Consider the following 27,445-nt stretch of genomic DNA (forward strand, 5'->3'; position numbering starts at 1 on the left):
TCGACTACTCCGCCTAGGCTGCACTGTCGAGCGCAGATCCACTGAGTGCAGCACAAGCTAGCAAGACAGAAGCTAAGCTCGTTGCAACATGGCAAATTGAACCTCCCCCACCGTCATTCAGATATGGCCTTTGGAACTATTTTGGTCTTCATGTGAAGTATGACCCTGAAGGTAAGCGCGTCATGGACAAAAGTAAAACAGTATGTCGGATGTGCCACGCAATGCTCAATTACATGGGTGGGAACTACTGCATTAGCGCAGTTTGCTCGTTAACGTGTTGACGCCGTCCAGCCCCACGCACGAGGCGATCCGCGGTAGCTCGTTAAGGGAGATTTGCCGTGTTGTGGCGTTAACGTCATTTCAGATTAACGCTGACAGCACTAGTGGGAACAGAACGAATATGACTGCACATTTACGCCGACATCATCCTAGTGCAAAGACAAGTGGAAGCAGACAAAAACAACAAGCACGCATGCTACAAACTTTACCCGAGTCATTTAGAGAGCCATTAGCACATGATTCTCCTTATGGGGACCTGATATGTTTAATATGCTGCTGAGAGTATACCCCAGAAGAAGCTATAGTATAGCTTTTATTTTGGAAAGAGCCATTTCTCTGTAATAAACTCTCTTTTCCAAAGATGAGTGATTTCTCGATCAGATAGATTTATTTTTTTATTACTTTGTTGTTTCAGCAACATTAAATTTAAAAACTGTACTTTTGAGTTAAAATATATATTTATAATTTTAATAAATGACAAATTAAAAAGGCATGAACATTTTTTTGTATCGAAAAAATATCGAACCGTGACACCAAAGTATCGAACCGAACCGAACCGTGAATTTTGTGTATCGTTGCACCCCTAATACTTACTTACATAACGATCAGCAATTCTCTGCGCAATCAACCTCTATCACATGTTTAAGCTTGCTGCAGGAGATTTCACTTGTCATGTTTGATAGTAAGCTAACGATTGATAAGACGATGCCAGAGGAATTGGTGCGCAATTAATCTGTGACTTACCAATTAGTGCTGCCGCTCTCTACACACAGTTCGCGCGATCGCAAAGTGAAAGTGAAAGCAAAAAACAAGCGCAAATTCAAACGCGATTTCAATGTGTCACATATTGACACATTAATAGTGTGCTTTATATACTAAACTAATTCATTTGCAAGTAGGCACTGGATCCTAGTGTGTCGCTAAGGATTGTGTTTGAAATCACTTAAGCAACAAATGCGTGATGGAGATGACATTTGTCCTTTTCTTCGTGCACACTGTGTAACAAGGATACTGGTGTATTTAAAGAGCAAGGCTTCAGTTAACAAATAAGAGTAGTTTGTCTAAACTCTGGCCTTAAACTCATTCATTGTTTAACTGTGGACCAACAACACTTGTTATTCACCTTTTCTATTCAGTTCACTTCAGTTAAAATGTATTCATTCTGACTGTGTGTGCAATCTGTACTTTGCTCATTGTTGGTTCTCTGTGTGAAATAATAACTTTAGCTTAGAGCACATTAAACCATGAGAAAAAACCCACTCCTATCTTGGGTGTTTGTCTAGAGGTTATCTCAGTTAGCCCTCCCCCCATTAGTTACCCATTACTGAAGATCAAGCTACATTTGCATTTTCCCTGTAAGTGTTTTACATCCATTGAAAGCTGATGATTTTTTTTTCTGCCACATGCCGAAATTAAAGTGTAATAAATGTGTGACCAGTTTGCACCTTTTCACTAAGCAGTGCAATGATGATAGCTGCAGGTTATTTTTTTATGTATCTGTAATAATATATTTGCTTCTTCAAATGAATAAAATACTTTTTCAATTACTGAAGTTTACAGAACATGTTCTGCTTTAGTGACCCTTTTGCTTCTTTCTTAAAATGCACGCATAAGTCACATGTGTCTCTTTGTTTGTTTTTGTTTTTCCAGAGATGAAATGACACAGTAGTTGATGGATATCTATTGTTTAAAATGTCACAAGAAAGGAACTGTAACTGAAAAAATAAAGAAGTTCAGAACAGGAACATAAATATCTTCTTGTTTGCAAGACCCAAAGAAGGCTGCAAATGAAGAGCCAAGTTATATTCAAGCTATATTTAAAGTTTCTCTGATGTTTGTGTACCTAGTTAAAAGTTATAAAACAAAAGATGGAGAAAATATTAGAAGTGTAACTGAAGGAGGAAATAGTTGTAGCCTAATTATACAAAATTTAATTTTAGTTCCAGGAATGACACTCTGTTTTACCTGCAGCAATAAATTCAAAGGTCATTGTGCATAAAATACGTTGCCTTGCCAACTAACGTCATCACAGCAATAAAATCAAATAACAGTGCAGTAAAAGTACCTGTTAATGAACACATGATGTCGGTTACATATTACACATGTACACATGTGCTTTTACTTAAATTTGAAAGTAGAATTATACCACAAACTGACAAATTACTGAGTATTTCATGGTTAGCCCTTTGTGTTTTCTGAAAAGTGCTACCTATTTGAACACATATGATATTTAACAACTTATCTTAGTGTCTGACGGCTGGGAAGACTTCCCTACTAGTAACAGAGAACTTGTAAATAATAAAACATCTAAAATAATATTAAGAATAATTTTTTTTTAAAAAAAGCATAGAAATAAGTGCTACATTTAGTATTTTAATTAGATGAGTTTGCTAGTTTGTAGTTTATCTTTTTTGTAATTATAGACTTAATATTTACAGTCATGGAGGGAAATAATACCTCACACATACAGACACACACAGTGAGGTTGAGAGAAGAAAAAATTGAGCAAGATTTGCGAAAAGAGGATATAATGTGGAGTTGCTTCATTACCGTATCAACACCAGTGTTGGGCTTACTGATAATTCTTTATAGCCAGAAATTCAGGTCATTTTCTGGTCATACATTTTATGAAGACCTTATTTAGAACGAGAGGGAACCAAAAGTAATAAAAAAGACTCATGTGAGACAGTGCCATCTGGCGTTTTGAGGAATGTGAATAGCAATTGTGCACTCTTTGCTGGTTCATACTATCCTTTTAATAATGTTGGCAAATCCATACATTCATAGAATAACAATGAGCACAGCATCACCTCAAAACTAACTGTAACTAACTCAATGAAACATGCACATTTGTTCTATTTCATCATCAAGGACATTAGGTTAAAAAAATAAAAACATTTGGGAAATATGGGTGTGACTGTAATGTGCACTGTTTTACTAATAGATTTAGATGTTAAAAACTTTATATGAGAACATTAATAACTGATAAAGATATTAATGTGCTGCTATCATTGTGGAAATATTTAGCACATTCAGCTCATATTAAACAAATAAATAATAAATAAACATTAATAACAAATAAGCTGACAGGAGGATTAAAATGCAACACAAATAATAATGCTGCATGCAAGAAGATGGAATGCACTGTAAATTTTATCTGTTAATTAATAACCTGGCCAAAAGAAAGAATATAGATACTTCCCTGTTTCTATTAATTATTTAAAAACCACAGGTATTTATTTGCGTATTTTTTCCTGCAATTTTATACTTCATATATTTTTGCATGATCAAGTAAAGTAACAAGTTTGTGGACAGTTAAAAATCATATTAGACGTAACGGTTTAGTTTTACAATTTAAGTAAAATCAGTGTCATTAGGTGCTGATAGTGTCTCAGTAGAGCCAAAATGGTAAGGCTATAATAAAACAAGCTTTAACAAAATAGCCTGTTGTTTTCATTTTGTATGTTAAATGCACTTCTCAGTTTATATCACAGAGGTTACAGTATCAGAATCCAAGTCAGGACCCCTCAAACCCTCCCAAGAGGAGGACATTCAGTGCTGCATTTGTGGTGGCCATTGTGCTCAACTTAACTTTGTCCAAGTAAATTAGCTTATATGCCACAAACGTTTGTTTAAATAAAATGGTTTCTACTGTAAATAATTTACTAACAGGAACAAGAGCTGAAGGAGCCAATGAGCATGGGCAATCCAGCAGCAGCACATGAGGAAGTATCAGTGGACTCATGGAAGGTAACATTAACTGAATGACCTTGGCCACATACTTTTAACCAATTTAATAATGAGTGAATGTGTTTTGTCAGTGAAGTCCTCTGGTGCCTCCTCCGCATGAGGTGAAAATAAACAGAGTGAGTGATAATGGTACAGATGAACACTGCGCTCATGTCTCTTGCATTTCCCACAGACGCTTTATGACACAGAGAACCGTGGCAGCAAGTGTCGCTTTTGCTGTGGCTGCTGCACCCCTGTATCTGCAAATTTTGCTGCAAATTCTGAGGCTTCCTCCTCCAACAACCAATAAATATTAACTTGTTAAGCTTTTACTTATTATCAGCATACTGTGTTTATGGAACAAAGTCTAAGACCGTATAGATATATATCTGGATTTGGTGACAAATTCATGGTACTGCTTAGCATTGCAATGTTATAATAAGTAGTGATAATATTGAAGGAACAGAGGATTCTCCCTGTTTATTTAATAATAAATACTTGTGGATTCTAAAGTTTGAAACTTTATTTCTTTGCCTGCATCAATGTTGTTGTCATTTCAATTCAGTTTTATTTATAGCTCACCAATACACAATAACAGCTGCCTCGAGGCACATTATATTGTAAGGTAAAGATCCTACAACAATACAGAGATAACCCCCAGAATCACATGACTCCTTTGAGCAAGCACTTGGTGACAGTGGGAATCAAAAACTCCAGCAGAACCAGCCTCAAGACCACTACTATGTCGTAGTAAGACATAGTAGTTGTGGACAAGCCAAGGAAGACGGCCATACTGATAGATTTAGCGATACCGAATGACAATGATAACATCAGGAAGAAGGAAGACGAAAAGCTGGAGAAGTACCAAGGGCTCAATGAAGAGCTTGAAAAGATGTGGAGGGTGAAGGTAACAGTGTGGTAATCAGAGCACTTGGTGCAGTGACCTCCAAATTAGGTGAGTGGCTAATTCATCTTCTGTACACCTCATGAAACTTTTATTAATGGCTAAATGACTACTGACTTTCATCTGTTAAAGTTTTCATAATTTTCATCATCACTTTATCCTGTTGTTGGCCAACAGACCTTCAGTCTGGAGCACATACTGTGTCACTTCAATCCACAGTTATTTATTGTCTTTCGAAACATTTTTATTTTAAACGCTTTAAATTTATCTGCCTCAAAGGTGAAGAAGAAGACTGATGCTTTGATGATTGTGATTAAAAGAAGCTAGTGTGTTGCCTGATGGTCCTCTGAATCCAGGAGTAGGAGACACAGTGACACTATTTGTGTGTGTGACCTGAAGATTATAGATACTGTAAACATAGTTAAATAAGACTATCAAGGCAGGATCACCCTTTTAACATCTGCTAGCTCTGGAGCTAAGTCTCTTCATAACACTGGAGAACAAACTGTTTGCATTTTACCTGCTCGTAAACAAGATAAGACAATTTAGTGCTTTGCCACTTTTTAAGATCATCAGCAAATCAGTTGATTGTTTACTGCAGCCTTTACATTACTTTTTGCATTTTTTTTTATAGTTGAGCATTTTGCCAAAGTGCTCATAAATTTTTTTAGCCTATTTTTTAAGAATATTGGTAATTGGTATTATTAAGCACATGCTTGAGTTGAGCTGAGCCATGATGTCAACAAGTACACAATGGTGTCTGCTGCGTCCTCCTGTCCTCCGAAATCTGTAATCTAGTTACTTTGCCAACTGTGAACCAACAATGTTGCAAGAACAAACTTGTTGTGGTTGTGTATGGGATTCAATGCGTCCTCTTTTTATCAAGACTATTCAAACAGCAGATTTAAAGCAAATCAGCACAGCTGTTATTTACTGTCAGAATAACACCTCCGTTACCTTACAAGCAATACATTGTGATACAAATGTCATGGTGATGACTGGCAGGTGTAATGGGAAGTTTGTTAAATCAAATCAAATCAAATCAAATCACTTTTATTGTCACATCACATGTGCAGGTACACTGGTACAGTACATGTGAGTGAAATTCTTGTGTGCGAGCTTCACAAGCAACAGAGTTGTGCAAAATACAATAATGTAAAACAAGCAAAATATAAAAATGGCTAATCTAAAAAGTAATAAATATATGTACAATATGTAAAGGTATATACATTACTGAATGTGTATACTAAATATGTTTTTCTACGTGTGTGTGTTTGAGTGTGTATATAGTATGTATATACATGTTTTACAAATGAAATAAAGTAAACAATAAAATAAGATATATAAAATATACAGAGGTTGGTATGTGCAAAACAGTGGTATTTATATACAGTATGGAGTGCATAATGTTGAAGTTCCAGTAGTGAGGGTGAGGTGTCTATGAAGTGTTCAGCAGTCTGATGGCCTGATGGAAAAAGCTGTCTCTCAGTCTGCTGGTACGGGACCGGATGCTGCAGAACCTCCTTCCTGATGGAAGTAGTCTGAACAGTTTATGGCTGGGGTGACTGGAGTCCTTGATGATCCTCTCCGCTTTCCTCAGGCACCGCTTCCTGTAGATGTCTTGGAGGGAGGGAAGCTCACCTCCAATTATCCGTTCAGCACACCGCACTACTCTCTGGAGAGCTTTGCGGTTGTGAGCGGTGCTGTTGCCGTACCAGGTGGTGATGCATCCAGTGAGGATGCTCTCAATGGCACAGCGATAGAAGGTCCTGAGGATGCGGGGGCTCATGCCAAATCTCTTCAGTCTCCTGAGAAAGAAGAGGCGCTGCTGCGCCTTCTTCACTGTTTTGTTTATGTGTACTGACCACGTAAGATCCTCAGCCAGATGTACACCAAGGAAGCGGAAGCTGCTCACTCTCTCCACAGCGGCGCCGTTGATGGTGATGGGGGTGTGTACTCCTCTGCACCTCCGGAAGTCCACTATCAACTCCTTTGTCTTTGCGACGTTGAGGGTGAGATGGTTGTCTTGACACCAGTGGGTCAGGGCGCTGACCTCCTCCCTGTAGGCTGTCTCATCACCGTTGGTAATAAGACCCACCACTGTAGTGTCGTCCGCAAACTTCACAATGATGTTGGAGTTTCTAGTGGCCGTGCAGTCGTAGGTGTAGAGTGAGTACAGGAGAGGGCTCAGTACACACCCCTGTGGAGCACCAGTGTTCAGTGTGATGGGGGATGAGGTGGTGCTGCCCAGTCTGACCACTTGGCGTCTGTCAGACAGGAAGTTAAGGATCCAGCTGCAGAGGGAGCTGCTCAGTCCTAGATCCTGCAGTTTCCTGTCCAGCTTCGAGGGAACGATGGTGTTGAATGCTGAGCTGTAATCTACAAACAGCATTCTCACATACGTGTCTCTCTTCTCCAGGTGTGACAGGGCAGCATGGAGTGTCAGGGCTATGGCATCATCAGTGGACCTGTTGTGGCGGTATGCGAACTGTAGAGGGTCCAGTGAGTCGGGTAGTGCAGAGCAGATGAAGTCCCTGACCAGCTTCTCGAAGCATTTGCTCACGATGGGGGTCAGGGCTACGGGTCGCCAGTCGTTCAATGAGGAGATGGTGGAGGATTTGGGTACAGGGACGATGGTGGCCATTTTGAAGCAGGCTGGGACTACAGACAGAGAGAGGGAAAGGTTGAAGATGTGTGTAAACACTCCAGCCAGCTGAGCCGCGCATGACTTGAGGACGCGGCCGGGAATCCCGTCCGGACCAGTAGCTTTGCGTGCGTTCACCCTCCTGAAGCACTTCCGCACATCCTCCTCAGACACAGTGTGCGCACTGACGTCATCCGCGGTGCGCACACTGTCCGGTCTCGTGGTGTTCGCTGTGTCGAATCTAGCGTAGAATACGTTTAGATCCTCACACAGAGGATACTTGCTACAGTAGCAAAAATAAATAAATAAATAAATAAATAAAAGGTGACCTATTTGATTAAAAGTGCAATGTTTTGTTAAATGTTGCTTCGAAAGTATCGTTGTACAGGATTGTGTTCTCAGCTTGTGATTTTTTTTAATGCAAGTTTCTACAAAATATAGATGAAAATGAATGAATAGGCTTCTTTCAGTGCTTGTTGGACCGCTGTACAACGGGCCTTCAATTCACTTCAATAGATCTGTCCAAAACTTTGTCTGTCCACTGAGCAAATGCCCGCTATGCCAGATGTCCAGCCCTGGACTAGAGAGATCCCTGCTGGACGCATGACTTTCAAAATGCACTACACTGTTTTATATTGTTTACTCCAGGTGGACTGTAGTGACCACTAAGTTTTTGGACACAATGATCCCCAACTTCAATTCAGGTCTGCAACTTTTATTTTCTGCTGTATTGTTTTGCCGACTTAAAATAAGATAGTCGGTGGTAACTGATAAGAATGTGTTGAAATTTCAGTTGAACAGTAAGAGAAGTGAACTTTAATTTTGTATATTTCTTATTTTTTCTCCAATATTAGTAAACAGACCCTTTCGATTTTAAAAAATCTGTCTGTTTATTGTATTTATGGTAAAGAGCAATTGCTTGTTGTAGTTTGGTTACAGGTTTGTCATTAACCCTAGTTTATTCTCAATTTGTGTTGATTGTTTGGGGGTAATTTGATGGAAATAGTGGACATTTTCACTATTATCGGTTATTTGCTTGTAGTGGTATTCCTCAGTGACATAAGATACTCACTGTACATGTTTGTTTTTCCAGACATGTAGGAGTGATTCAAGTTCAAGATTCAGCTTGGCACTATGCTTATATTTTTGGTTTGTTTATTTATTTTTATTTATCATGTGTTCTACAATATGTGTCAATTTATTCACTTCTGCAGTAAAATATTTTATACAAGAATTAATTTCATATATGAGAGACCTTAGAGAATATGAAATAAATCCCAAACAGTTGTACTTTTTTTCTACCTCCGAAGTGGTATCTCCTGAACAAAAAACATTTTTATAGGGTCATCCCGATATAGCCTATTTCTCCCTTCTTGACACTGTTTGTTTGTCTTCGATTTTTTCGAGAATAAAATGACACAAGTAAATGCACTGAGGAATAAAAGAGATCAGAGCAGGAGTTTAATTATGTCTTTGTTAGTTTCTGAGAAATGCAGTAATCACATAGAATATCTTATTTGTGGGAAGAGCAGAGGGAACAAAAGTACATATAGGGCTGTCAACGTTAACACATTAACACTGCTCGCTGTCATCAAGATTAAAGCGATGAAATCATTTAACGCAATTGACCCATCTGGAGCGCAGAATGGACAAACTTTGGACAAATTGCACGAAATGCTTTGACAGAGACATTTCAGGGATTTTGAGTCATTCTTCGATCCAGATGGGTTAATTGCATTAAAATTTTTAATCGTGTTAATTGTGATTCCTGACCATGATTCTGGTCATGATGAGGAGCTTCCTGACCATGCATGGAGGGTGGACCCAGCGTATGAAAACGCTGGGTCAAATGACCCAGAACCTTGATGGGTATGTGTCAGTTTCTTTACATGATAAATGTATAAAAAGAAATGTATCAAAAGTTCTGCTAATCTATCCTGTATTTATAAAACAATACAGTTTTTGTTAATTCAAGGACTTGTTTTTAACTCTGGCCCTACTATTTTAAAAAGGTTTTCCATAGGAATAAGTGGACAAACAAGATCTTTTCTGTCTTTTAATTGTTCACATATTATGTCACTACTTTGGTGCAGTATGAATGGCAATCTGGGGAAAGTCATTATCAATATAGAACAAGCTGCAAAACTTACATGTCTGACAACATAGCTAAAAGTTCAAAATCTATGCACTCCTTCACATTTTCCAAAGCTTTCCAGTGGACCAGATTGGAGTCTTGCCCGGCTGATTTTGGCCCCCGGGCCTTAAGTTTGACACACCTAGCTTGCACAAACAGATTTTCACCACAGGAGGGAAACCTATTCTGTGTTTTATGGGAAGAAGGAGGAGTGTGTCATGCAATCTATGGGACACTATCTTTATGCAGGAAATTTGCAATACGCCTTGTAGGTAGAGCTTTAGTTTAGGGCTCAGGATCATTGAACATTCACCTTCTGAACAATTCAATAAATAAATGGCTGTGTTACTGTTGATTGTCATCTGTGCGACTTTTACAGGTAAGAATCTTAAAATTAAGCTGTTCGTACAAAACTTTGTGTCATAATCGTTGCGAAATTCACATGACTGTTTCTTTGTTGGCCAACGGGAGTCATTAATAAAAGTAAAAAGCCACAGAAATCACAGTTGGTTAACAGTTATTATGATCACCACTCATTTTATTCAGTTCTGTTTGCCAAAAACAGACATTAAGTCTAGAGTACAGACTTCATGTGATTTTCCTACCACTAAGGCAGACAGTATGAGGTCATCTTCAGGTCAGAGTTATTTTGACTACCACATGTTCATATCCCCCTCCTCCAGGTTTTATAGAGGGAAATGATGTGGTCTCACCAGATGAACCAACTATGGCAGGACATACAAGTGTGAACATAAACGGTGAGCAGATGGAGTCTAATATCATCATTTTGTTTTGTATGTGACTCTTTTTGAAAACATTTTTTAACAGTTTTATATTACATTACAGAAAGAGAAAATGTGTGATGTATATTGTACAAGAAGGTAAATAATGTAGGTAAACATTATTACCTTTAGATCCTGAGTCCTCTGTGCTTCAATGAAGATAGTGTTACTTTGCCACTTACGTGCATAAGTGCACACATGACTCACTTTCAGCCCTTTTTTATGATGCCAGCAATCAAACCATTTTGCTTTTCTTTCACAGAGTCAGTCTCAAATATATTGATAACCACCAGCAAGACAGACTTGGTTGAGTTCAACAGTTCTGTCACTCTTGTCTGCTCTGCCTCTGGATCTCCCACCTCTTTTCTCTGGTTGAACGGCAGCTCTGAGGTTACAGCAAGTGACAGAGTTCACTTCACTGATGGAGGCTCCAATCTGACTATAATCAATGTGACCCGGTTTGACCAGGGGCCGTTCAGATGTGTTGTGTCCAATATTCTCAGTAATGGCACCAGTGATCCACTGAAGCTCTCCATCAGCTGTGAGTTACTAATCAGTAACTTATCTGAAAGCATCTGAATGCAAACAACAACAAGAGACAGTTTAGACAGTAGTCTAAATTTCAGAATGTTAGATATTCCAAAGCACATTTCTCAGTTTAATGGGAATACGTTTAAAAATGGCTTCTCTAACAATACCAACTAAAGCCACCCCATGACTGTGGTTAAGAAACTGGATAGCTTGATGGGACATTATCACAAGTTACATCAGCGTGCCAGCAAAACCGCATGGCAAAGTTTAATTTAGAAGGTTTCCTTTGAATGTATTAAATTGTACAGAGATTTGTTTTCCTGGTAACTTGATGTGAAATATTATTATTTACTAATGATCTTACACCAAACTGAATACTACATACTGGCAAACTTTTCATACAATTATCATGAACTTTTCTATTTTCCCTTTTCATTTAGATGGTCCTCAAAATATAAAATTGAGAGTAAATCCATCAAAGGAATATTATAAAGTAGGGTCAGACATCTTCTTCAGTTGCAAAGCTGATTCCAAACCTCCTGCAAGGTATCACTGGCTTGTGAATGGAGCCCTGGGGTTTACAGGTGGAATAGGTTTTGGTGTGATTGATGCTCGTACGAGTCAGAGTGGAAACTACAGCTGTCAGGCCTTTAACAGCAGAACTCTGAGATATGAAACATCTGAGCCTTTATCCATCACTATAGTGGCTATAGACCCAGTGGGTAAGTTGGTATATATATTATGATTACATTTATAAAAATAGATGTCATTTCTGACCAGTTGATGCAATTATTGGTTCAGAATTAAAGCTGAATGTTTACATTGTTCTACACATTTCAGTTGTTTGATTTAAAATTGACTGTGGCGATGCAGAGAAGCAAAACTACAAAAACTGTGTCTTGGACACAAAAGTCAGACTTTTTTTTTTTTTGCATATATCTGTTTTGATTTGTTGTTTAATGATACACCCCACAGAACCTAACCTTTTCAGTTGTTATTCAGTAAACTTTTATAGTACAACCTGAATTTTTTTTTTTAAAAAAAGGTTATACTCTGTGTAAAACGAGAATATTTCTGTATGTGTTGTTAACTATGAGTTTCACACTATTCATCTTACACTACCTGTTTACATAGGCGCAGCACTATGCAGAATACATACATTTATTTTTTGTTTATTTTCAGATTATATACTTATATTGTCAGTGCCTGTGCTGAAAGCTGAGTCACCCTCTGACCTCTGTATGACCTCTGTAGGATCCTGGGCACACATGGGTTTACAGTTAGACAGTTTCAAGACTCCCTGAAACCACAACTTTCTTTGACTTGACTCACACTGGTGAATCTCGTAGCCATCTGAACAGATAACTGTCCAATTTGACTCTAATGGTTTAAAATTTAGAATCAGCTGTACAACAGTATAACATATAGAGTCACCAAATTACAGGGTAAAAGTCAGGTATTTAGGGTATTCTTACTGGTGTCAACCTTTAAAATGCATCTAATGTGACCCGAACAGTATGTAAAGGTTAAAAGCGTTGAATTATCTGACTGTGGTAACTAGACCAGTCAGGCATGACTAGGGAAATGCCACTATCAGTGGTGCATGGATTAAGTACCTACATATGTTTGTGGGTTTTACTGTTATATCACTCATATTTTTTCCATAGCGATGATACTAACAAAACAACGAAGGTTTATTTTAAGCTAACAAGACATGTGTTTTTAAGTACATAACTTTGCTTAAAGATATAAATATGTTTGCCAAAGACACATAGTACCTCCACAGTTTTAATAGAACACTGAAATGTGCCAGGGCAAAAATATGTCTCACTGAAAGCCACTGAAATCTGACAAATTACAAAATCAAACAAATAAGGAAATTATTACATTATTATGAAATGATGGGGCAATTTTTTTTCAAAAATATGATGATGAGAATTTTTTTTTTTCATTTGCATCTTCCTAGAATCATCAGGATGTCTCATCAGCGGAATAGTAATCGCATGTTGTGTCATCGTTGCTGCAGCTGTTGGTGGCGGCTACTACATCTACAAGAGAAAGTATGTTGGAAACAGCTTGGAAACATTTTTAAATTGTGAATGTGTAGTCTATCTGTGTAGTTCTACTCATGACTCCAGCTTGTGATTTGTTGTTATTTCTCAGGGTAGCTAAATCTTTTGTTGCATTTTGTTGTTTTTATGTGACTGTAATAAAATAATTATGTCTATAACAGTAATTGACATAAGAATGTGAGTAAAGCTGTGTTAAAATACACTTGGAAATCCTATTTTTAAAACTTTTATAACAGCAAAACTTACACTCACAAAAACATTTTAGGCATATAGAATGATTGTGGTTGTATTATTTATTTTGTAAAAACATTGAGGCTCCATAGGTGTTATTATTATGTGACAAAAATTCAGAGAATGCTTGTGTTGTAATGCATAGTAATGACCTTTTAACTCTCACAGCAGAAGACATCTGAACCAGTCCTCACACACAGAAACTACCACTGCAACTGGTAAGATTCAAATAAATAAATAAATAAATAAATAGTTAAATAACATGTAATCATATAAATACCAGTACAGTTGTTGGATAAGTTTATGGTGGAGCTGCTTTAATTTAAATGCAAAGGAAAACACAAAATCAGATAGTGTGTAATGCAGGTAGCGTCCCATTTGTTCTGTGATGTTTCCACATAATCCCTCTCCAGTTTTCACTGTTAATATGTCTGACAGCCAAGATTTACTTTTCTGGCCTGTTTGTTGTGTTTGGCTGCTGAGAGAGAACGTGTAACAAACTGACGGCTTTGCTTTTTTGTGTGTTTCTGTGCGTGTTAGTATTGTTTCCCTAAATTATTTGTTTATTTTTAAAGCCGCTGAAGGCCAGGATAATCCAGCTTCCTCCAGTCAGGTAAAAGTTTTTACTTCTTTTATGTTCACCTATGTTTCCAAAATGTTTGGAGAAATCATGGTCTTTATAGGTTTGTGTGAGTGGCTACAGGGTATTTGACCAGGACTGCATAGGCCGATTAACGATTATGCTAACTCCATATCAGTTCAATATTTTATCCAATACGATGAAACGAAATAGAAGTTATCCCCGTAAGTTGGTTCTGTTCATCTGGACGTTGCGTTTTCAGTGGGAGAAACATTTTGTCACCCACTGAAAACGCTACGTCCAGATGAACAGAATCAACTTTTGGGGATTTACTTACCTGGATGATTGAGCATGCATCAAGACATACATGGAAGTTACATCTTATAAAATCTAAAACAAAGACAATAAAATCCTGTGTACTTTACATCTGTAATGTTTCTGTCTTCTCTTTTTCATTTGTAGGAGATGAACTTTACAAATGTGAGGTTTATCCCAAACAAAAATACACATAGTGACTCTGCACATTATGCATCCTCCCCTCCTTCCTATGATGAAGTCATGCAGGAAGTGAATGGATTCAAATAGTACTGGACACCAAAAGCAGTGAAACCTCAACTTCTCTTGTAGTTCATTCATCGTGAGCTTGTCTGAACATGGCTTTCCGACTTTCCTTTAAAATGTGATTAACAACCAACCAGCTCTGAAATTTACTGTCACTGGAAAACTATTTCTATTTATTACTTTGATATTTCTTTAAAAAACTGTATATCGGGTTTTACAGTCTATGTAAAATGCAGTTACCTAAGCAATAATATTCTTTATATTTGATTCAAATGTTAATATAGCTAATGTTTGTCACAGGTTTGACATAATGTAATATCATGTGATTTCATATGAGATTCTAGTGTTTATTTGTTAAAAGTAACACTTCTGGATACTACTTAATGATCAGTTTGATGAATGATTAATGTGCCATTACCTTAGTGAACTGTAAAGGCGCTGCACTGTTTGAAAGTTTTGAATTAAATGAAATGTCACAACAAAGAAAATGTTAATGGTGAGTTTTTAAACTTTCAAAAATTCTCAGTTATTGGGTTGTCAAGTTTAGAGCGAACATGCATTGCTCACTAGATAATACCCTGCAATGCATTTCAAGGTGTTACATCTCCATTTACTATAAATCTCTATCTGTATTCAGATTTTTTGCTGCTTAAAACTGCTTAAAAATACCATTTGCCATTTTGGGGTGGGGGGAATATTATGAGTTTGTTTTAAAAAAAAATAGTCACACAAAAACTTTTTTTTTTCAGGGGAGAAATAATTTCCACACACAAAGTAATTAGTAAAGTTATAGTTTTATTATCCCTTCAAAATACTTATTGAAATTAATTATAAATATATTTTTAGGCCATTCTGGATTAACTTTTCTACAGTAAAGAACAGACATTGCAGGTATCAGTATGCAGACTGTGTCTGTGTAATACAACCGAATACAAGTTGTCAAGCCTGGAATTCTGTAACAATATCAATTCATTAAATTGCAACACATTTTGTTTCAATAAAGGTATTAATTACATCTAATCCATTTATTGAATACTGTATATACATTAGTATCAAAGAATGGTCTTTGAACATCCTGATTGAGAGGGCCGTTCATTATAATTATTTATAATTCACTAATGACTTATAAAATGTATTTTTCTGAATGTTGAGCAAATTGAAGTGTTGACAACCAACAACCCAGAAAACCTTGGAGGCTCTGAAGGGAAGTGGATAAACTTTCGCCCTCTGTGTAAAGTAATAACTTTAGTTTATAGCACATGAAGCTCTGGGAAACGACTTTCCTATCTCATGCACTTGAGTGCTCGTCTACATGCTGAGATGAATGTGTCATAAGTGTGTCACCAGTTTACAGTGTTCCTCTAAGGAGTGCAAAGAATGCAACCTCAGATACTGTGTTTGTAATATTATGCATCATTTTTCTAATAAACTTTTTTGTTTTGATGCTTTTGACTTTTTTTGTTTCTTCTTCTTATTGACATTTCTGACTTCTTCAGGCCTGATAAATGACATGGGCCCTTTTTTTTAAATACAGACTTACACATTTATTTGTCTTTGATTTTTCTGAGAATTAGATGTTGCAAAGAGGAAACGTCTTTTAACATCTGCAGGAAGCTCCTGAGGATGTTTGTCTGGTGACAGTGGCAGAGAAAAGGACACTAAAAAAATTGCTGGACATTATGGACAATGCTGGGCATCCTCTGCACACGGCCATAAACAACCAGAGGAGTCTGTTCAGTGACAGGTTGCTTCTCCCAAAGACAAGAACCAACAGACTTAAAAACTCCTTTGTCCCACACGCCATCAGACTGTTTAACTCCTCTCTGGGGGGGGGGGGGGGGGGGGGAAGACAGGAGGACAAAGGAGGGGGGAACAACTAAGCTGTAGTGCCTCTTCACTTCACTGTGCAATACTTTTTGTTAATAGTCAACGGAGCAATAGACTTCAATAATTGAAATGTGCAATTCACTTGTATTCTTATTCCTATTTATTCTATTTATCCCTTTCGCATATTTTATTTATATATGTCTCTGTATTTATATATGTGTATACATATAATATTCTGCTCACGTTCTGTAACTTCTGTCGGTGCTGTGCTATTGGAAACCGAATTTCCCAGAGAAACCCACCCGAGGGATTAATAAAGTTTTATCTTATGTTATCTTATCTTATCTTATCTTAAATGCACTGGGGAATAAGGAAGAGGAATAAATATAAGAAATATCCATAAATTTCTGTTACTCCATGTTTCTCAGAAATGCAGCGATCATAAAGCATATCTGTGGTAACACCCAGAGGGGAGGAAATGAAAGAAAACATGTTACTCTCCCTCTTGCAAAAAGAACTTCAGGTAGTTCAGGTATATTCCTATATTTTTATGCTTTTTTGTTTTTCTGATGTTTGTGTATTTGATATACACTCAACATAAGGTTATAGCCAAACAATGCAAGATTTAGAGGAATGACACAGCATGAAACTGCAGCAATAAATTCAAAGTTCAGCCAATAAATTATATTCCTGTTATCCGACCTGTTATCACAACAACGCAATAAGATAACACTGTACCAAAAGTACCGGTAATGTGTTGTGACAAAGCCTGCTAAATTTGCGAACCACATTGACAAACATATACTGCCAAGGCAAATGTGACAGTTCACCAAGCAAACAGACTCAGAGATATTCTTTTGGAAAATTTTCTAAAAAGGGTGACTCAGCTTTTCTTGTGCTCTTCTGAATAGAGACCTCTGTTGTGCCCTGAATTTGCTGGAGCTAGTCTCTCAAGTTTGATGGTTACACCTCACAGCATTCCTATTACCTCTGGTACCACTGTGGACCTACATCTTACATCCTACTACAATGTGCTTGATAGTCTCCAGGACATCTTTGCACAGCCAGCCTATTCAGTTCTGTCAGCTGTGTTAGACTCCTGCCTCCATGGATCTGGTACTTAGAGCCCATTCTTGTGCTGCAGTGATTAGTGCCTCTGTGCTGTCCTTTAGGGCAACCTTTTTTAGCCACTGCTTGGATTTCCTGATGTCAGCTACATCCTATTTTGTCACTGGTACATCATATCCAGGGGCTTGATCATCCATGATTGTTTCTCCTCATGTTCATCATCACCATTTGCCTTCAGCTCCCTAAAGTACTTTTGGAGAAAAATTCTCGGGAACCAAATGAACTTCTCCAAGAACTTCTCCATCATCCTGATCATAGAGCCTCAAGGTGCTGAACTTCAACTGGACAGCAGTGCATTGTGAGGAGTTTTTGTGTGTTGACATCAGTGGCATATATCCTCTTCTGTGCCCAGCTTATTATTCCAACTAGATATCTGGCCATTAGGATGTATGTGTTGATGGCTTGGATCTTATCCCTACCATTCCAATGGCTTCTCAACCACTGGCTTACATTTTTGAGGTATTTGGTTGTGGTACTTTTCCAGACTTGTGCTGTCAGGCCTTCATTGAATACTATTACTGTAGCTTCTTCGTGCCTGAGAGTCAGTGTTAGATATCTGCCTTGTTGATGTTCTTATTGTAAAACCTGTTATTTTTGACATTTTTCCTAGATTCAACTAATGAAATGGGAACAAATTATGGGTTTGTGACTAACTGTCTAAAAGTGGAATTTCTGATTGGTTCTTTGCTAAGTGTAGACAGCACTGGTTCATCCTTTGAGTTAGGTGCCTCATAATGCTGAATGGTTTTTAATTCAGTGGATTAAAAAGTAAACACTCCTTTTAAAAATGGCCAGGTACAAGAATTGTAGTGAAGAGCTCTAAAAGACTTTCAGAAAACCTGGAGAACTGCTGCTCAAGACCACTTTTAAAAAAGAACAAGACAGTTTGACTTCTTTGGAAACAAAATATAAAGACGTGAGGGATGATTTAAGATGTTTGCACAGTACTGTCTACATGGCATAGATTACAATGTTTTTTTCTATTGTACTTATACCAGTAACAGGCTGACAGCAACTTTTACTGCTTGTCTTTGCCCTTGTTTCAAAAGCCCCATCTATCTGGGCAATGATAATTACTGAATTATCTTTTTTTTTTTATCTTTTTTTTTTTTTTTTTTTTTTTTAAACCTGTCCCGTTTGGTTCTTTTGCCATCAGAATTATTGTCTAAAGGCGAAGAAAGATGCCCAACGGATTTACTTTACCAAATGGACCATCCCAGCCTTGCCGTAATGGTCCATTTGATTTACCTTTTATTGTTTATTTTATTTTATTTTATTTTATTTTTTTTACTTGCTAGATACGGGACAGGGGAAAAGAAAAGGGAGAAAGAAAGAGGGGGGAAAAAACAAAACAAAACAAAAAAAAACAGCGGAGAAGAAGGACGGGGATAAAGGGCAAAAAACAAAAACCAACAAAATAAGCAGACAAAAAATACATATATCAATCACCTGGATCACCTGTTGAGAAAGAAAAAAGAAAACAAGCAGAAGAAACGAGAGTAATAGAATAAACAACATCACAATGATATATGGGAATATAACACTAAATACTTAATATTAAACATTATTGTGCAGCACGTAAGATCGACAGCGCACAGTGTGCTTTGAGGTAGGAGCCAAAAAGGGTGTAGTTTGTGTGTGTGATCACCTGTGTGTACACCTGTGAGCATGAGCGCGCTTGTATTTAAAAGGTTCCTTAATGTAATGATCTGCTAGAGGGTGTGGGGGGCCACAGTCCCATCCTCCAGGGCATGAAGCAGGTATGGAGGAGATCAAAACTCCAGACATCCAGAGGCCCCCAGAACACAAGAGACCAAGGAAGACCAACAGAGGGGCAGCCGCGCCACGATCCCAGAAAGAGCTGAGGAGAGTCCCAGATGAGGGATCACTCAGCAGCCGCGGAGCAGAAGCCAGGGGGGGTTGCAGTGACGTGCCCGTGAGCTCCGCCGGCAGCCAGCTGTGCCTGAGTGACCGAGCCCCAGGCCGAGAGGCCGAGGGCACCCCACCCCCGAAGTGGCCCGAGCGAGCCCCAGGTTCCAGGCCCGGATAAGCAGCCACCAAGGAGTGAGCCGGTGTGTACCCGGACGCCCACCCCCGGACACAAAGAACCACCAACGCATCGATGTCTGAGGGCGTCTGCCACCGGCAGGGGAAGTGGTGGGGGGAGATAGGCCTCCAAACCTTGGAGGGCCTGAGATGTCCCCAGAGAGGTGGCGTCTGATACCCAACCTGACATATAGACACAGACATACAGGCACACTCAAATACAAACATCCTTTCCCACCCTCATGCTCTCATAGGCAATTACTCCACACTCAACCAACGTGGAGACAGACATAAAGAGACGCTGTACACACAATCACACTCCCCAAGCGTACTCTAAGAACCGGGTCTAGGTACCCTTGCCCCTGGAGGGGGAAACTGCACCCAGACCCAGGTGGTGTTACCCTTTTCCCTGCAGTGGGGAGAAGCAGACTGCCCCGACTCCGCAGCAGCAGGGAGGCCCCACACACCAGACCCCAGTCGGACGGCCAACTCCTCCTCCTAGCCCCCCCGCTCCAGCAGGCCGCAGAGACCGGGGGTGTGAGAAGACTCCAAACCTCCCTCTACCCGCTCATATGTAGTGTTGATGTATATGTGTTCTAAGGTGCAATTAAAACCCAGGAGGGCATGGAGCTACCTGCCAGAGAGCAGCAGGTAAGCGCATAGCCCCTCCTGATAGCCCTCAATGTCTACGTGTATTTAAAATTGAGAGGTGGGCAACGACGCCAGGGGTGAGGTGTACACCCTGATGGTAATTTGGAGTCCGTGTTGTGAGCCCACCCCCAAGATCCTATATGTATGTGTTATGAGAGTGTGAGTAATGTGAATGTCTAAGTTGTGAGATAAAATTGAGGCAGAGGCAGCCAGAAGGGGACAGAGGGGGGGGATGCCTCCTCTGCACCCTGGTGACACACCCCTACCCCAAGGCCCTGCATGTGTGGGTGATTGTGGTGGAGCGGGAAGAGGGAGGCAGCTGGAGATGGGGAGGGAAGAAAGGGAGGGGCAAGTGACCCCTCCCTGGGGCCAGCTCCCCCGCTGACCCCAGTAGGCACCCCCATGCTCTGCAACCCGCCAGGGAAAGGGGGCCCAGGCCCATCCGGACCAGGGCCCAGTGCAGCAGCGCCGCCCGGCTCCACAGAGCCCGGGACAGCCTACCCGACCCCACTACAGAGAAAACTGCACCCACCCCATCATCCACTCATCTTCCAGACTACACAAGACAATAGACGCCCAGGCTGAGATCTTCCTCCACCTCTCCTATATCTCCCCCTCCTGCAGAGAGAATTCCTGAGGAGAGGAAAGCTCCTGCAAGATGTGACAACCTCCCCCACCAGTTGAAGAGTCCCCCAGGTGGCTCGATGCACTGGCGGCGCCCTGCGCCAGGACTGGGCCCCCATATACTCACCCGCCCACAACCCCAGCAACACACCAGCCAGGACCCGAGCCCCCGAGGCCCGGCCAGGGCCCCAGCCCAGTGACGGAGCGCCCCCAGAACCTCACGCCCGTCCCGGACCCACCCAGGGGCAGCCAGGCTACCAGGTCAGTAACCCACGTCCGTCAGCACAGACCCTCCCCTAGCCCCGCTGCACGCAGCCACGAGGAAACCGTCACCTAAGAGCCAACAGAGCCCTTAATTGGCCATGACCGCTACCCCGGGTTGAGCCCCCCAAGGAAGATGCTCCTGGGGAACCCCCCGACGCCTTAAGCCTGTCCCTACCCCCACACCAATCACAACAGTGAAGGTGGGACCAAACTATGACCCCCCACCCCCACTAGGTGATGGAGCTGATCAAAGGAGCCCAGAGCAATTGATCTGATGTGGTGGCAGAGGCTGTATCAAGACTAATGTAATCTAATAGATAATTTCTATACTGGTTAGAATTAAGATTATTTTTATTTTTCCAGTTCATGAGGACTGTTTTCTTGGCTATGCATAGGGCAGTGAAAACCATGTGGGCTATATTCTTTTCTGAAGTGACATTATCTAAGCTGCCCAACAAACACACTAAAGGGGAAGTTGGAACATTACTGAATTATCTTAGTGTGTGACAGCAGGGAAGACTCATCTTCTAGTGTCAGAAAACTTCTGACATAATAAAAAGCTTATCATTGTGCTGCCATCAGAAGTTGAATTAGGTATATTTCATAATTCATACTCTATCTTCCATGTAATCAGGCTCAAAGTGTCAGTCACAGGACTAATGTTTTAGATAGGGCTAGAAAAAATAAGATAAATATAATATTAGCTGAGAACAGAAATATATAGTTGGATGTTGCATTATTACTGTATCACTACCCATTTGAAGGCTTGTTGAGAGAAACCAAAAGGTCCAGGTTTTCTTGGTGAATATTTTTAATGCAGAGGTTATTTAGAGAAGAAGGAACCAGAATTAAAAGACTCCTGTGAGACAGTGCTATCTAATGCTTTGAGGAGTGCACTATAAACATCATCAATTTCATGCAGCGTTTGACTAATCCATCCATTAATACAAATAAAAACCAAACAAAAAAATAATACATTCAAAAAACAACAACAACAACAAAATCTAACCTATCTTTGAACTCTATTTGACCTCTTCCTCTCTTGTTTCAGGAAACTTCCACCTTCTGCTGATTTCATCATCAAGTGAATTCCAGTATTAAACAACATCAGTTGTTAAATCCAGGTGTGGCTGTAATCTGAACTGTTTTAACAGATTTAGTAAATGATTTAAAACTTCCTCCAGTAACTCACAGCTGTTATAAAAACAAAGAAGGTAAAGCAACCCTACAGCAGAGTCAAACATGGCGAGTGTTACTGTGACATCCTGTTGGAAGAGTCTTCTGCTGGTGGCACTTATGGGTGAGAACATTTCATTTGTGTTCACTGTTATTACTCTATTATTATTCTTTTAAATGCTGACTATGAACATGAATGACAATAGTAACAAAGTAACTGATACAACAGCTAATAAGAGGCTCAAGAATACAGGTCTCTGTGCTTTGATTCATGTTTTATTTTAGCAGATGTTTATCACATTTATCCCTACATGACTTCTTCTGAGTGTAAAGATTTTACCTCGTGATTTAAGAATACATGGAGCTAGGAGTGGGCGATATAAACGATATACGATAGAAACGATAGGGCATGTTGATGATGTCATCAAGCTGCGCCTGTTTTGGTTGAAAGCATCGCAGCGGCTACAACCATTATCATCTGCAAATTATGCCGGGCGACAGTCATAGGAAAGAGATGAAGCACTTTTGAAATATGGGGAAAGCCAAAAACTGTGCTTCATTAATGTTGAATTCTCTCGCAGCTGTTCTATTCCCATGTTGTTGCAGTATATTAATAACTAACCTCGTATTGTGGATGAATAATCTCAGTTGTTCTCCTGACTGAAGTTTGGCCCGTGTATAGCATCCTGCTATGCGATTGCATTTGTCCCTAACCACCAGAATCCCTCACGTTAACTTTTATCGAGTGGAAAAAAGTTAGCGTTCATCCTCCAGCTTCACTGTGCTAATGTTATGCTAACATAGCTGTGTCGCTAGCAATCACGTAGCACAACATTATATACCAGGTAGTCCAACTTCAGTAACCCTGCAAACGCCACTGCTGTTTAGTTTTCTGTGTTCATTTATGTTGGAAGTGGTAGCAGAGCTGTACATTTTAATTCGTTTCAAAAATCTCTCAGTCAGAACATGGTATGTAAGGTTTAGGTGGAAACTAGCGAGCTAACTTCCTGTTAACTTCTAACTCCGTTAAATTTAATAAATTGTTTTTTCATGGATGCCTGGATGTTAAACTTAATTGTTACACCTGGTAAAGCAGCAACGCTGATGGTTTTATTAAAGATGAAAAAATTTAGACCGTTTTTAACTCTGTGTTCGTTTGACTTTGGGACCTGAAGAGGATGGAGTTTTGGACCCAGATTACTCCGCGAAGCTCCTCACTATGGCAGCCGTAATGCTCTGACAATCCATCAAGCAGTGCGGCTTACCAAAGTTGTACTAAAACATTTTTTAACAGATTTCTACACGCCAAAATCGGTTCAAGGTCAGTAAGCACAACCAGAATTCATACATAAGGCACACTCTCGATTTTTGAGAAAATTAAAGGCGTTTAAGTGTGCCTTATAGTGTGGAAAATACATTATACAGAAGAAAAGAATATATCGCGATATATATCGTTACCGCACATGCTTCAAATTATACCACGATATAGAGTTTAGGCCATATCGCCCAGCCCTACATGGAGCATTCTTAAATCACAAGTAAGGACTGAAAAGTAGCTTTTTCTTCATATCATGTGATCGTGTTTTTGAGGTTGTTGTGCCCAAACTGTGCAACAGCCTTCCTCAGTCACTCAGGTCTGCTGGCTACGTTAATTCATTTAAGTGACTGCTGAAAGACAGTTGCTTCTTTAACTTCTGTTTTCTTAAATGTAAATTATCATTATTTGTATGTTAGCAAAGTTTATATTTGGCCATACATCTGTGGAAGCAGCAGAACTTTTTTTTTTCAAATGTGCTCTTAGAAAAAATGTTTGAATCCTGTCTTTCCTTCTATCACGTACATGTAGGTTAAGAACTACACTTGACAGCTTTGAGTACCTGCTGATACTTAAGTTTGTCTGGACACACGTCTGAACTTCTGTTTAGTTATCTGATACTTATGCAGCTAGATATCCATTATGGAGTAATGGATTATATATTATTTAATTCTCAGATTGAGTTATATTGTGCTTTTAAACAGTATTGTACCACTATTGACACAGAGTGGCTTTTACTGGTATGTGTTATAGCCATCCTGACTGCTCTCTCTCTCAGGTTTACCAGGTTTGGGGACCAAGGTGCAGATTTCTTGGACTGGCAGGGTGACAGCTGGTTCCCCCACTACTTTCACATGCTCATCTAATTGTTTTCCAAACTGCATCTACACCTGGTCCTTTAAGGCCAGCACAGTCAACGGGACCACATTAACTTGGACACCAGATGGACTGGATGATACAGTGAAACTGCACTGCACTGTCTTCAATCCACAAACAGGAGTCTACACAAGTACTGACACCATTGCAGAAATTACAAGTGAGTACATCAAGTTAAATGTCACATTAAATAGTGGAAAGTAACAAAGGCAACTTTTATTCTGTACTTCTAAAATGTACTGGGTATGGGTAAAGGAGTTTTGAAGAACAGAAATTTAGTTAATGAAATGAAACTGAAATTCTTAAACCACGTGCATGTCTGCTCAGTAGCTTCACAGCCCTTTTTAAATCATTAGCTGAGAGGCGACAGGCATGCTTCCTCCATCCTGTTGGGATTCGCCTCTCACATGCTGCCTGTCTCCTACATTACACCAGAGAAACAGAAGACCAAGCAGCCAGAGTCAGAGGAATCATCACAGCATTAGCAATTAAATTTAATTGAAGTAAATTTACCCTCAGATTTCAATAATATGCTGTTTAGATTTTGACCATTTATAATCATATTTAAAGCAATTTCTTTGCCTTGACGACAGGAACAAGGTGTGTATGAGTTACACATAATTAGGACACACTACGTGGACAAAACTACTTTGCTACCTACACATTACACCTACCCTGTCATGAGGCCCTGGGCACGCAGTTTTTCAGCTGATGCTAATGCCAAAGGAGGTTTAAAACTCTGCAGTTATTGAGTCAGGAGGGAATATCTAGGAGGAAGGAAGTTTCGCATACTGATTTGTAGCAATGGTGGCATCTTATTACACTATCTCATTCAAATTCAGTGATATTTATAGAACAACACATTCTTTCACAAATATTTGTAAAGGCAGACTGCATGGCTAGGTGCTTGACTTTACACACTTGGGTCAAATGGACTGAACACCTGAAGGCAAAGATTAAGAGGTGTGGCTTAACACTACTGTCCATATTTTTATTCTCACTTTTTTCTTTTTGTACAGATCAAATGTCTGTACAAGTCAGTCCGCTGAACATTGTACCATCTCTCAACCAGTCATTAAATCTCATCTGCCATGATGCCAAATTTGGTGATCCACAAGGTCTATCAGACCTGGTCTGGTATAAAGATGGACAAGAGGTGACCCTGCGTGAAAATATGTGGCTTCAGCAAAACAACCTCACACTTCACTTTGACTCCCTGCTGCCCTCTGATGCCGGTTTCTACCAGTGTCAAATGTATCTGCCTACATCACAGACAAGAGTTGTCAGCCTGGGCTATCTACTCAGCTGTAAGTACAAGGGTACAGAGAGATTAAACCAGAACAAGAAAGGCTGTATTTTATCATAACTGCAACAAGCCTTCTAATCTTTTGCAGATGATCAGTGGAACGTCAGCATTAGCGGACCTGACACTGTGTTTCCTGGTCAGTTAAGTGAGTTCACCTGCCTGACCAGCTGCACCTTAAATGTGGAATGCACCGTCAGGTGGGAGTTCAGGGGAGGTTTCCCTGTTGGACCCTACTTTTCGGTTAATAAAAATGAGGTCAGGTGGACTCCTTCACTACCTGGGACTTTTCAAAGCCTCACCTGTGTTGCAGAAAATAAAGCTGCTGGACGTTCTGCTGAGGCCACCAAGATGGTAGAAGTTAAAGGTACGCACACCTCTTTAGAGCTTGCTTGTTCCTACTCTTACTGCTAAATCAGTTTCAATTACTTTCTTTTTCTCCAAACAGATATCCCAATCTCTGGATCAGAGGCGATGCAGCTCAGTGGACTTTTTGCAGGAATCCTCAGTCTGGGACTGTGGGTCCTCTAGGGATGAGCTCTAAGAACAGTTTACTTATTTTCACTTTAAGGAGACTCTTCACCCCAGTATCAACTTTATGACCAAATAAATAGATAACTACAACATGGATTATCATAGCCCAATTACAACAAAAACATGAAACACAGCAGATATCTGCAAAAGTTATTCAGACCTACAGCCAGGGGAAATTTACATAAGTTTGGTTTTGGGGTGAACTGTCACTTTAAGTTTAAGTCAGCATATTTTCTCAGCTATATAATTCTGCAGTAGCTTTTTATTTTTTATTTTGTATCATTATTCCCGCAAAACATTGCAAAATAAAAGTATGCAATGTGAAATGTTAGAAAAGGAGGAAAAGTCATTTTTGACCATATATTATTGTAAAACATATGAACACATAAATGAAAATCCGAGTTTATTCATATTTGACAATAAAATTTGATATATTATTAACTTAGTGTTAATTTATAATGTACGTTTTAAATATGACCACAAGGTGTCACTAAAACACAGAAGCACTGACTTTCAAGGACAGTGGAACGTATCCAGTAAATTATTTCTATGAATGATATTGCAATAATTATTCTGATTGCTCGGATTTCAATGACAAACTTAAAGATTAATTTATAATTCTTTCAATGCATTTGTAACTCCCTTAGTTAAAAAAGATTTTTGAGACGTCAGCTTGATAAAGAAATTGTGTCACCTCCACGCTGTGCCCCTGTGGTCAGCGATTCACCAATCTGTCTCCTGTTCTTTTGAAACTGAAAAATTAATACAGAGAAGATAACCACACAGAGCAAACTGGGGAACACTGAGGTTTTTCATGTGTTTTGTGTCTACCTGTGTTGTTTTCCTTTCCTCTTTTGTGAAATCTCAGTTGGTTTATTAGATGTAAAACAGGCGGCGGAAAATGAAACTAAAACTTTTGCTTTCATTTTGTTGTAAAAGAAACCGAGTTGTGCATCCTGACCTCATCCTAGTTTCTGCTTGATTAAACTGTGCAGTATCCATATCTGATCTGTTTATTGTAAATTAGAAAATGTTTGGTGTCATGTGATATCTCTATGACGTGTTCTCTCTTTAAAATTAAAGAAATATTTTTTGTCCAAATTCCATTCCCTGGGATTGTGTTTTATAAGATTTATATGTCTCACATAAATAACTTATGACATTGGTGCCTTTCACAGTTTTCTTCAACATGTCGTTTCTTGAGTAGTAAATTATTATATTTAGAAGTATTTTTGTAATTATGTTGTCAGAAAA

At 39.3% G+C, this 27,445-nt stretch overlaps 1 protein-coding gene across 1 annotated transcript; it reads left to right on the top strand.

Moving 5' to 3' along the window:
* The first annotated feature begins 9,330 nt into the window (after positions 1 to 9,330).
* Positions 9,331 to 17,704, top strand: LOC134635492 (carcinoembryonic antigen-related cell adhesion molecule 1-like). Its single transcript, XM_063484872.1, has 6 exons — positions 9,331 to 9,385; positions 10,374 to 10,448; positions 10,735 to 11,013; positions 11,444 to 11,725; positions 12,970 to 13,063; positions 17,581 to 17,704. The coding sequence occupies exons 1-6, from the start codon at positions 9,331 to 9,333 to the stop codon at positions 17,702 to 17,704; spliced, it is 909 nt and encodes a 302-aa protein (XP_063340942.1).
* Positions 17,705 to 27,445: the final 9,741 nt, after the last annotated feature.

The sequence above is a fragment of the Pelmatolapia mariae genome, linkage group LG10_11 (genome assembly GCF_036321145.2).
Source record: "Pelmatolapia mariae isolate MD_Pm_ZW linkage group LG10_11, Pm_UMD_F_2, whole genome shotgun sequence".
Taxonomy (NCBI): domain Eukaryota; kingdom Metazoa; phylum Chordata; class Actinopteri; order Cichliformes; family Cichlidae; genus Pelmatolapia; species Pelmatolapia mariae.